Here is a 13,125-nt window from a genome sequence, read left to right as displayed (position 1 = left end):
GGAGCAGACTCTAACCCAATTCCACATGGAATCTGGACAGTTGCATAGATGCTTTGAACTCTCTTATATTAACTGACCTCTTGGAAGCCCCGCTCCTTACCCTCACCTCAGATTAGTAATGTTTCGGTCACTGCACATGTCCTGACTCCATTTTATCACTTTAAAAGTGGACACTTGCTCACATTTTTTCTCATGATAAATGGGTAAAGCTTATGTTTAATAACGTGAAATAAAATCTCAGTATGTTCCACTCAGCTCTAGTTTACACACAGGACATCACTGGATTAGATTTATTAGTGGAGACCACAAACAGAACAAAAAAACAGTTCAAAAATCAGAGAAGTCTGAAACAGATCAAACCAGACCAACAATCCGCAGTGAATCACCAGAACTTCAGACCAACATGATAACAGAGTCTGTACTGGACTGGAACATGGACTAGAACTGGACCTCCTGGCTTCGGTTCTGGGAACAGATGGAAAGACTGACAGAGTTCTGAGTACTGAGCCAGAAAGTCCAGAAACTTTAGTTGGTTTAGTTTGGATTGGTTTGGTTTGTTGCAGGAATCAATTAATCAATAATATATGTACTATATGTTTATATTTTTATACTATTTATCTACTATTTAAAAAAAAAAAAATTAGGCTAATGGTGTCCTGAGTCTGTGATCTACTGAACCAGTGTTAATGTTTTCACTGATAGTGACTTGAAGCACTTCGCTCTGCATAAGAACGTCTGCCAAATGCCGTAAATGTAAATCTATTTTTATCCTTTATTAGTAAGTGTGTGTGTGTTTCAGCCCAGCCGGTGTTGTACTGGTGCAGTAGGAACATGTCGTTCTGGAGTAATGTGTCATTTAACCTGGCCGTGCTGATTAACGTGCTGGTGGCGTTTTTCTATCCACTGGAGAGTGTGAGTGATAGTGAGTACAGCAGAACACCTTCATCATCATCATCACCATATTAATTAGCATCATCATCATCATCATTTCACATACCAACAGAGAAAAAACAGCTAGTTCTTTCTAAAGCACCACAGCAGGAACCCTGTATATGTAAATGTTCAGTCTATAGTGTGTGTGTTCCAGGTCATTTGGAGCCATCAGTGTCTCTGTTACTGTGGGGGGGAGTGTTGGGCTCGTTGGTGTTTGTGTTACTGTGGCCCAGTCCAAATGCAGTAAGGGTTCTGGTCATCTCTTCTGTCCTGCGCCTGGGGTTCTCTTTAGGCCTGCATCACATGCTTTCTCTCCTGGGAGCATTCAATGTACGTGCACACACACACACACACCTCCAACATCTTCATGTTTATTTCACACAAGATCTGAACCAAAACCAGGAACCAACAGAAATCAGAACAGTATTAATATTAATCAGAACAGTAATGATCAGATTCATGCTGTGACAAAATGACACTAATGTTGATCTGAACTGAAGATCTAATGTTGTAGTTGTCTGACCTGGTGAACAGAGAGGAAACATAACACACTGTAACACACACTGACACACTAACACACACTGTAACACACTGTAATACACTGACACACTAACACACACTGTAACACACTGTAATACACTGACACACTAACACACACTGTAACACACTGTAATACACTGACACACTAACACACACTGTAACACACTGTAACACACACTGTAATACACTGTAACACACTGTAACACACTAACACACTGTAACACACACTGACACACTAACACACACTAACACACACTGTAACACACTGTAATACACTGACACACTAACACACACTGTAACACACTGTAACACACACTGTAATACACTGTAACACACTGTAACACACTAACACACTGTAACACACACTGACACACTAACACACACTGTAACACACACTGTAATACACTAACACAAACTGACACACTAAAACACTGTAACACACTGTAACACACACTGACACACTAACACACACTGTAACACACACTGTAACACACACTGTAATACACTAACACAAACTGACACACTAACACACTGTAACACACTGACACACTAACACACTGTAACACACTGTAACACACACTGTAATACACTGTAACACACTGTAACACACACTGACACACTGTAACACACACTGTAAGACAAACTGACAAACTAACACACACTGTAACACACTGTGATACACACTGTAAAACACTAATACACACTGTAACACTGTAACACACTGTAATACACACACTGTAACACACTGTAATACACAGTAACACACTGTGATATACACTGTAACACACATTGTAACACACTAACACACACTGTAACACACTAACACACTGTATCACACACTGTAATACACACTCTAATACACTGTAACACACTAACACACACTGTAATACACTAACACACTGTAACACACACTGTCACACACTGTAACACACTGTAACACACTAACACACACTGTAACACACATTGTAACACACACTGTAACACATTGTAACACACTAACACACACTGTAATACACACTAATACACTGTAACACACTGTGATATACACTGTAACACATTGTAACACACTAACACACTGTAACACACACTGTAATACACTGTAACACACACTAACACACACTGTAATACACTAACACACTGTAATACACTAACACACACTGTAATACACTAACACACACTGTAACACACTGTAATACACAGTGTAATACACTTTAACACACACTAACACACTGTAATACACTAACACACTGTCACACACTGCAACACACACTGTAACACACATTGTAACACACTAACACACACTAACACACTAACACACACTGAAACACACTAACACACACTGTAACACACTAACACATACTGTAACACACACTGTAACACACTAACACACACTGTAACACACTAACACATACTGTAACACACACTGTAACACACTAACACACACTGTGACACACTAACACACTGTAATACACTGTAACACACTGTAACACACTAACACATACTGTAACACACACTGTAACACACTAACACACACTGTGACACACTAACACACTGTAACACACTGTAACACACTAACACATACTGTAACACACTAACACACACTGTGACACACTAACACACTGTAACACACTGTAACACAAACTGACACACTAACACACACTGTAAAATACTGTAACATACTAACACACACTGACACACAAACACACACTGTAATACACACTGACACACTGTAACACACTGTAATACACTGTAACACACACTGTAACACAAACTGACACACTAACACACTGTAACACTGTGATACACACTGTAACACTGTGATACACACTGTAACACTGTGATACACACTGTAATACACACACTAACACAAACTGTAACACACTAACACACATGGTAACACACTTTGATACACTGTAACACACACTGTAACACACTAACATATGCTGTATCACATTGTAACACACACTGTAACACACACTGTAATACACACTGTAACACACACTGTGACACACTGTAACACACTGTAACACACTAACACACACTATAACACATTGTAACACACTAACACACACTGACACACTAACACACTGTAACACACACTGTAACACACACTGTAATACACTAACACACTGTAACACACACTGACACACTGTAACACACACTTTAACAAACTGTAACACACTATAACACACACTGTAATACACTAACACAAACTGACACACTAACACACTGTAACACACACTGACACACTAACACACTGTGACACACATACTAACACACCGTAACACACACTGTAATACACTGTAACACACACTGTAACACATACTGTAATACACAGTAACACACTGTGATACACACTGTAACACAAATTGTAACACACTAACACACACTGTATCACACTGTGATACACACTGTGATACACTAACCCACACTGTAACACATTGTAAAACACACTGTAAGACACTAACACACACTGTAACACACTGTAACACACAATGTAATACACTGTAACACACTAACACACACTGTAATACACTAACACACACTGTAACACACTGTAACACACAATGTAATACACTGTAACACACTAACACACACTGTAATACACTAACACACACTGTAACACACTGTCACACACACTAACATACACTGTAACACACTGCAACACACTGTAACACACTGTAACACACTAACACACACTGTAACACATTGTAACACACTGTGACACACTAACACACACTGTAACACACATTGTAACACACTGTGATACACACTAACACATTGTAACACACACTGTAACACTGTAACACACACTAGCACACTAACGCACTGTAACACACTGTAACACACACTGACACACTGTAACATACTGTAACACACTAACACACACTGACACACTGTAACACAAACTAACACACTAACAAACTGTAACACACTGTAACACACACTGACACACTGTAACACACACTGTAACACACACTGTAATACACTTCAATACACTGTGATACACACAGTAACACACTGTAACACACTGTAACACACTGTAATACACTGTATCACACTATGATACACACTGTAACACACAATGTAACACACTAACACACAATGTAACACATTGTAACACACACTGTAACACACTGTAATATACTGTAACACACACTGTAACACACTAACACACACTGTAACACACTAACACACACTGTAACACACACTGTAACACACTAACACACTGTAATACACACTAATACACTGTAACACACACTAACACACTGTAACACACTGTCACACACACTGCATCACACTGTAACACGCACTGTCACACACTAACACACTGTAATACACACTAATACACTGTAACACACACTAACACTGTAATACACTTCAATACACTGTGATAAACACTGTAACACTGTAACACACACTGTAATACACAGTAACACACTGTGATACTGTAACACAGTAATACACACTGTAACACACTAACACACACTATCACACTATGATACACACTGTAAAACACAGTGTAACACACTAACACACAATGTAACACATTGTAACACACTGTAACACACTGTAACACTGTAATACACTGTAACACACTAACACACACTGTAACACATTGTAACACACACTGTAACACTAAAACACACTGTCACACACACTGCATCACACTGTAACACACACTGTAACACACTAACACACTAACACACTGTAACACACACTGTCACACACACTGTAACACACTGCAACACACTGTAACACACACTGTAACACACTAACACACTGTAACACACTAACAAACACTGCAACACACTAACACACTGTAACACACTGACACACTGTAACACACTAACACACACTGACACACTGTAACAAACTGTGATATTCACTGTAACATTGTAACACACACTGTAATACACTTCAATACATTGTGATACACACAGTAACACACTGTGATACACACTGTAACACACACTGTAACACTGTAATACACAGTAACACACTGTGATACACACTGTAACACACTAATACACACTGTATCACACTATGATACACACTGTAACACAATGTAACACACTAACACACACTGTAACATATTGTAACACACACTGTAACACACTAACACACTGTAACACACACTGTAACACAAACTGACACTAACACACACTGTAACACACACTGACACACTGTAACACACACTGTAACACACACTGACACACTAACACTGTGATACACACTGTAACACTGTAACACACACTGTAACACACTGTGATACACACTGTAACACACATTGTAACACACTAATACACTGTAACACACTAACACACTATCACACTATGATATACACTGTAACACACAATGTAACACACTAACACAATGTAACACATTGTAACTCACACTGTAACACACTAACACACTGTAATACCCTAACACACACTAACACATTGTAACACACACTAACACACTGTAACACACACTGTAACACACTAACACACTGTAACACACACTGTAACACACTAACACACACTGTAACACACTAACACACTGTAACACACACTGTAATACACACTAATACACTGTAACACACACTAACACACACTGTAATACACTAACGCACTAACACACTGTAACACACACTGCATCACACTGTAACACACACTGTCACACACTAACACACTGTAATACACACTAATACACTGTAACACACTAACACACACTGTAATACACTTCAATACACTGTGATACACACTATAACACTGTAACACACACTGTAACACACTGTAATACACAGTAACACACTGTGATACACACTGTAACACACATTGTAACACAGTAATACACACTGTAACACACTAACACACACTGTATCACACTATGATACACACTGTAACACACACTGTAACACACTAACACACACTGTATCACACTGATACACACTGTAACACAGTGTAACACACTAACACACAATGTAACACATTGTAACACACATTGTAACACACTAACACACACTGTAACACACTGTAATACACTGTAACACACTAACACACACTGTAACACATTGTAACACACACTGTAACACTAAAACACACTGTAACACACACTGTAACACACTAATACACACTAATACACTGTAACACACACTCACACACACTGTCACACACACTGCATCACACTGTAACACACACTGTAACACACATTGTAACAGTAATACACACTGTAACACACTAACACACACTGTATGACACTATGATACACACTGTAACACACACTGTATCACACTATGATACACACTGTAACACACAGTGTAACACACTAACACACAATGTAACACATTGTAACACACACTGTAACACTAACACACACTGTATCACACTGATACACACTATAACACACAGTGTAACACACTAACACACACTGTAACACATTGTAACACACACTGTAACACATTGTAACACACACTGTAACACTAAAACACACTGTAACACACTAACACACACTGTAATACACACTAATACACTAACACACACACACACTGTAACACTAAAACACACTGTAACACTGTAACACACTAACACACACTGTAATACACACTAATACACTAACACACTCACACACACTGTCACACACACTGCATCACACTGTAACACACACTGTAATACACACTGTAACACACTGTAACACACACTAACACACACTGTAATACACTAACACACTGTAACACACACTGTAATACACACTAATACACTGTAACACACACTAACACACACTGTAATACACTAACGCACTAACACACTAACACACACTGCATCACACTGTAACACACACTCACACACTAACACACTGTAATACACACTAATACACTGTAACACACTAACACACACTGTAATACACTTCAATACACTGTGATACACACTATAACACTGTAACACACACTGTAACACACTGTAATACACAGTAACACACTGTGATACACACTGTAACACACATTGTAACACAGTAATACACACTGTAACACACTAACACACACTGTATCACACTATGATACACACTGTCACATACACTGTAACACACTAACACACACTGTAACACACTAACACACTGTAACACACTGTAACAAACACTGCAACACACTGTAACACACACTGACACTGTAACACACACTGACACATTGTAACACACTGTGATACTCACTGTGATACACACTGTAACATTGTAACACACACTGTAATACACTTCAATACACTGTGATACACACAGTAACACACTGTGATACACACTGTAACACACATTGTAACACAGTAATACACACTGTAACACACTAACACACACTGTATCACACTATGATACACACTGTAACACATAATGTAACACACTAACACACACTGTAACATATTGTAACACACACTGTAACACACACTGCATCACACTGTAACACACACTGTCACACACTAACACACTGTAATACACACTAATACACTGTAACACACACTAACACACACTGTAATACACTTCAATACACTGTGATACACACTGTAACACAGTAACACACACTGTAACACACTGTAATACACAGTAACACACTGTGATACACACTGTAACACACATTGTAACACAGTAATACACACTGTAACACACTAACACACACTGTATCACACTATGATACACACTGTAACACACACTGTAACACACTAACACACAATGTAACATTGTAACACACACTGTAACACACTAACACACACTGTAACACACTGTAATACACTGTAACACACTAACACACACTGTAACACATTGTAACACACACTGTAACACTAAAACACACTGCAACACACACTGTAACACACTAATACACACTAATACACTGTAACACACACTCACACACACTGTCACACACACTGCATCACACTGTAACACACACTGTAACACACACTGTAACACAGTAATACACACTGTAACACACTAACACACACTGTATCACACTATGATACACACTGTAACACACACTAACACACTGACACACACTGTATCACACTATGATACACAGTGTAACACACTAACACACAATGTAACACATTGTAACACACACTGTAACACACTAACACATACTGTAACACACTAACACACACTGTATCACACTATGATACACACTGTAACACACTGACACACACTGTAACACATTGTAACACACACTGTAACACTAAAACACACTGTAACACACACTGTAACACACTAACACACACTGTAATACACACTAATACACTGTAACACACACTCACACACACTGTAACACACACTGTCACACACTGCATCACACTGTAACACACACTGTAACACACTAACACACACTGTAATACACACTAATACACTGTAACACACTAACACACACTGTAATACACTAACACACTGTAACACACTGTAACACACTAACACACACTGTAACACACTAACACACTGTAACACACTGACACACTGTAACACACTGTAACACACACTGACACACTGTAACACACACTGACACACTGTAACACACTGTGATACTCACTGTGATACACACTGTAATACACTTCAATACACTGTGATACACACTGTAACACACACTGTAACACTGTAATACACAGTAACACACTGTGATACACACTGTAACACACAGTAACACACTGTGATACACACTGTAACACACATTGTAACACACTAATACACACTGTAACACACTAACACACACTGTATCACACTGATACACACTGTAACACATAATGTAACACACTAACACACACTGTAACATATTGTAACACACACTGTAACACACTGTAATACACTATAATACACTGTAACACACACTAACACACTGTAATACACTGTCACACACACTGTAGCACACTGTAATACACTGTAACACACACTGTCACACACACTGTAGCACACTGTAATACACTGTAACACACACTGTCACACACACTGTAACATACTAACATACACTGTAACACACTGCAACACACTGTAACACACACTAACACATTGTAACACACACTGTGACACTAACACACTGTAGCACACTGTAATACACTGTGACACACACTGTCACACACACTGTAGCACACTGTAATACACTGTAACACACACTGTCACACACACTGTAACACACTGTAATACACAGTTTCACACTGTGATACACGCTGTAACACACTGTAACACATTGTAACACACACTGTCACACACTAACACTGCAATGCACTGTAATACACTAACACACACTGTAACACACACTGTCACACACACTAACACACTAACATACACTGTAACACACTGCAACACACTGTAACACACTAACACACACTGACACACTAACACACTGACACACTGTAACACACTGTAACACACACTGACACATACACTGTAACACATTAACACACTGTAACACACTAACACACTGTAACACACACTGACACACTGTAACACACTGTGATACACACTGTAACACTGTAATACACTGTAATACACTGTAACACACTGTGATACACACTGTAACACTGTAACACACTGTAACACACTAACACACTGTAACACACACTGACACACTGTAACACACTGTGATACACACTGTAACACTGTAACACACACTGTAATACACTTCAATACACTGTGATACAGTAACACACTGTGATACACACTGTAACACTGTAACACACTGTAATACACTGTAATACACAGTAACACACTGTGATACACACTGTAACACACTGTAATACACAGTAACACACTGATACACACTGTAACACACACTAACACACTGTAATACACACTGTAACACACTGTAATACACTGTCACACACACTAACACACACTGTAATACACACTGTTACACACACTGTAACACACTGCAACACACTGTAACACACACTGTAACACACTAACACACTGTGATACACACTGTGACACACACTGTAACACATTATAACACACACTGTGACACACTGTCACACACACTGTAACACACTAACACACTGTGACTGTAACACACTGTGATACACACTGTAACACATTGTAACACACTGTGACACACACTGTAACACATTGTAACACACACTGTGACACACTGTAACACGCACTGTAACACACTAACACACACTATAACACACACTGTAACCCACTAACACACACGGTAATACACACTGTAATACACACTGTAACACACTGTGTTTCTGCTTGTCTGCTGCAGTTTTGTGTATAATGCCTGTTGTGTGTTTTCAGGTGTGTAATAAGATTGTGTTCCTGCTGAGTTTTGTGGGGAACAGAGGGACGTTCACTCGCGGTTACAGAGCAATGGTGATGGACAGAGAGTTCCTTTTTCACCTGCTTTACCTTCTCATCTGTACAATGGGCCTGTGTGGACATGTCTTCTTCTACAGCTTACTGGTGACTGTCACTGACCTTTACCTTCTCACACACTGTCTTAATCCTAAACACACCACCTGTGTACTGGTGAGTAACTGACGTATTTCTTGTCTGTGTTGTCTGTGTTGTGTGTGTTGTGTGTGTTGTAGTTGTTTGACCTGGTGAACAGAGAGGAAACGTTGTTGAATGTGATTAAAAGTGTAACGAGAAACGGTCGCTCCATTGTCCTGACTGCTGTACTGGGACTCATACTGGTTTATCTCTTCTCCATCGTGGGCTACATCTTCTTTAAAGATGATTTTATACTGGAGGTGGACCATATCTCTAACTCCACTCTTGGTAAACACACACACACACACACACACACAAATGTCAAAATAGCATTTGGAAAATGGCGTGTGTGTGTGTGTGTGTGTGTAGAGGAAGGAGTGAATCAGGCAAGCAGTTTCCTGTCGGAGGGTTCGTGTGTGTTGGAGAACGGGACATGTCTGTCTGTGGGTGAAAATGGAAAAGGTAAAAATCATTTCAGCTGATTTTATGATTAAATAATAATTATAACAAAGCTAACAGCATTGTGGCTGACCCCACACACCCCTCACACACACTCTTACACACCCCACACACCCCTCACACACACTCTTACACACCCCACACACCCCTCACACACCCTCTTACACACCCCACACACCCCTCACACACACTCTTACACACCCCACACACCCCTCACACACACTCTTACACACCCCACACACCCCTCACACACACTCTTACACACCCCACACACCCCTCACACACACTCTTACACACCCCACACACCCCTCACACACACTCTTACACACCCCACACACCCCTCACACACACTCTTACACACCCCACACACCCCTCACACACACTCTTACACACCCCACACACCCCTCACACACACTCTTACACACCCCACACACCCCTCACACACACTCTTACACACCCCACACACCCCTCACACACACTCTTACACACCCCACACACCCCTCACACACACTCTTACACACCCCACACACCCCTCACACACACTCTTACACACCCCACACACCCCTCACACACACTCTTACACACCCCACACACCCCTCACACACACTCTTACACACCCCACACACCCCTCACACACACTCTTACACACCCCACACACCCCTCACACACACTCTTACACACCCCACACACCCCTCACACACACTCTTACACACCCCACACACCCCTCACACACACTCTTACACACCCCACACACCCCTCACACACACTCTTACACACCCCACACACCCCTCACACACACTCTTACACACCCCACACACCCCTCACACACACTCTTACACACCCCTCACACACTCTTACACACCCCACACACCCCTCACACACACTCTTACACACCCCACACACCCCTCACACACACTCTTACACACCCCACACACCCCTCACACACACCCTTACACACCCCTCACACACACTCTTACACACCCCACACACCCCTCACACACACTCTTACACACCCCACACACCCCTCACACACACTCTTACACACCCCACACACCCCTCACACACACTCTTACACACCCCACACACCCCTCACACACACTCTTACACACCCCACACACCCCTCACACACACTCTTACACACCCCACACACCCCTCACACACACTCTTACACACCCCACACACCCCTCACACACACTCTTACACACCCCTCACACACACTCTTACACACCCCACACACCCCTCACACACACTCTTACACACCCCACACACCCCTCACACACACTCTTACACACCCCACACACCCCTTACACACACTCTTACACACCCCACACACCCCTCACACACACTCTTACACACCCCACACACCCCTTACACACACTCTTACACACCCCACACACCCCTTACACACACTCTTACACACTCTTACACACCCCTTACACACACTCTTACACACCCCTTACACACACTCTTACACACCCCTTACACACACTCTTACACACCCCACACACCCCTCACACACACTCTTACACACCCCACACACCCCTCACACACACTCTTACACACCCCACACACCCCTCACACACACTCTTACACACCCCACACACCCCTCACACACACTCTTACACACCCCACACACCCCTTACACACACTCTTACACACCCCACACACCCCTTACACACACTCTTACACACCCCTTACACACACTCTTACACACTCTTACACACCCCTTACACACACTCTTACACACCCCTT

At 41.2% G+C, this 13,125-nt stretch overlaps 1 protein-coding gene across 6 annotated transcripts in view; it reads left to right on the top strand.

Annotated features, from left to right (window-relative positions):
• The window catches only part of itpr1a (inositol 1,4,5-trisphosphate receptor, type 1a), a 163,761-nt gene that overhangs the window by 142,892 nt on the left and 7,744 nt on the right, over window positions 1–13,125 (top strand). For 5 of the 6 annotated variants that reach the window (XM_058403087.1, XM_058403086.1, XM_058403085.1 and 2 more), the window contains 5 exons: window positions 800–922; window positions 1,088–1,263; window positions 10,720–10,884; window positions 11,013–11,202; window positions 11,284–11,376. In XM_058403087.1, the coding sequence (XP_058259070.1) occupies window positions 800–922; window positions 1,088–1,263; window positions 10,720–10,884; window positions 11,013–11,202; window positions 11,284–11,376 (747 nt within the window). Of the gene's footprint in view, window positions 1–799; window positions 923–1,073; window positions 1,264–10,719; window positions 10,885–11,012; window positions 11,203–11,283; window positions 11,377–13,125 lie in introns of those variants that run through there. The other variant, XR_009206065.1, reaches the window with a different exon arrangement.

Source organism: Hemibagrus wyckioides, linkage group LG11 (genome assembly GCF_019097595.1).
Source record: "Hemibagrus wyckioides isolate EC202008001 linkage group LG11, SWU_Hwy_1.0, whole genome shotgun sequence".
NCBI classification, from domain to species: domain Eukaryota; kingdom Metazoa; phylum Chordata; class Actinopteri; order Siluriformes; family Bagridae; genus Hemibagrus; species Hemibagrus wyckioides.
Note: the sequence above shows the minus strand (reverse complement) of the source record. Positions and strands in the feature narration are given on the sequence as shown.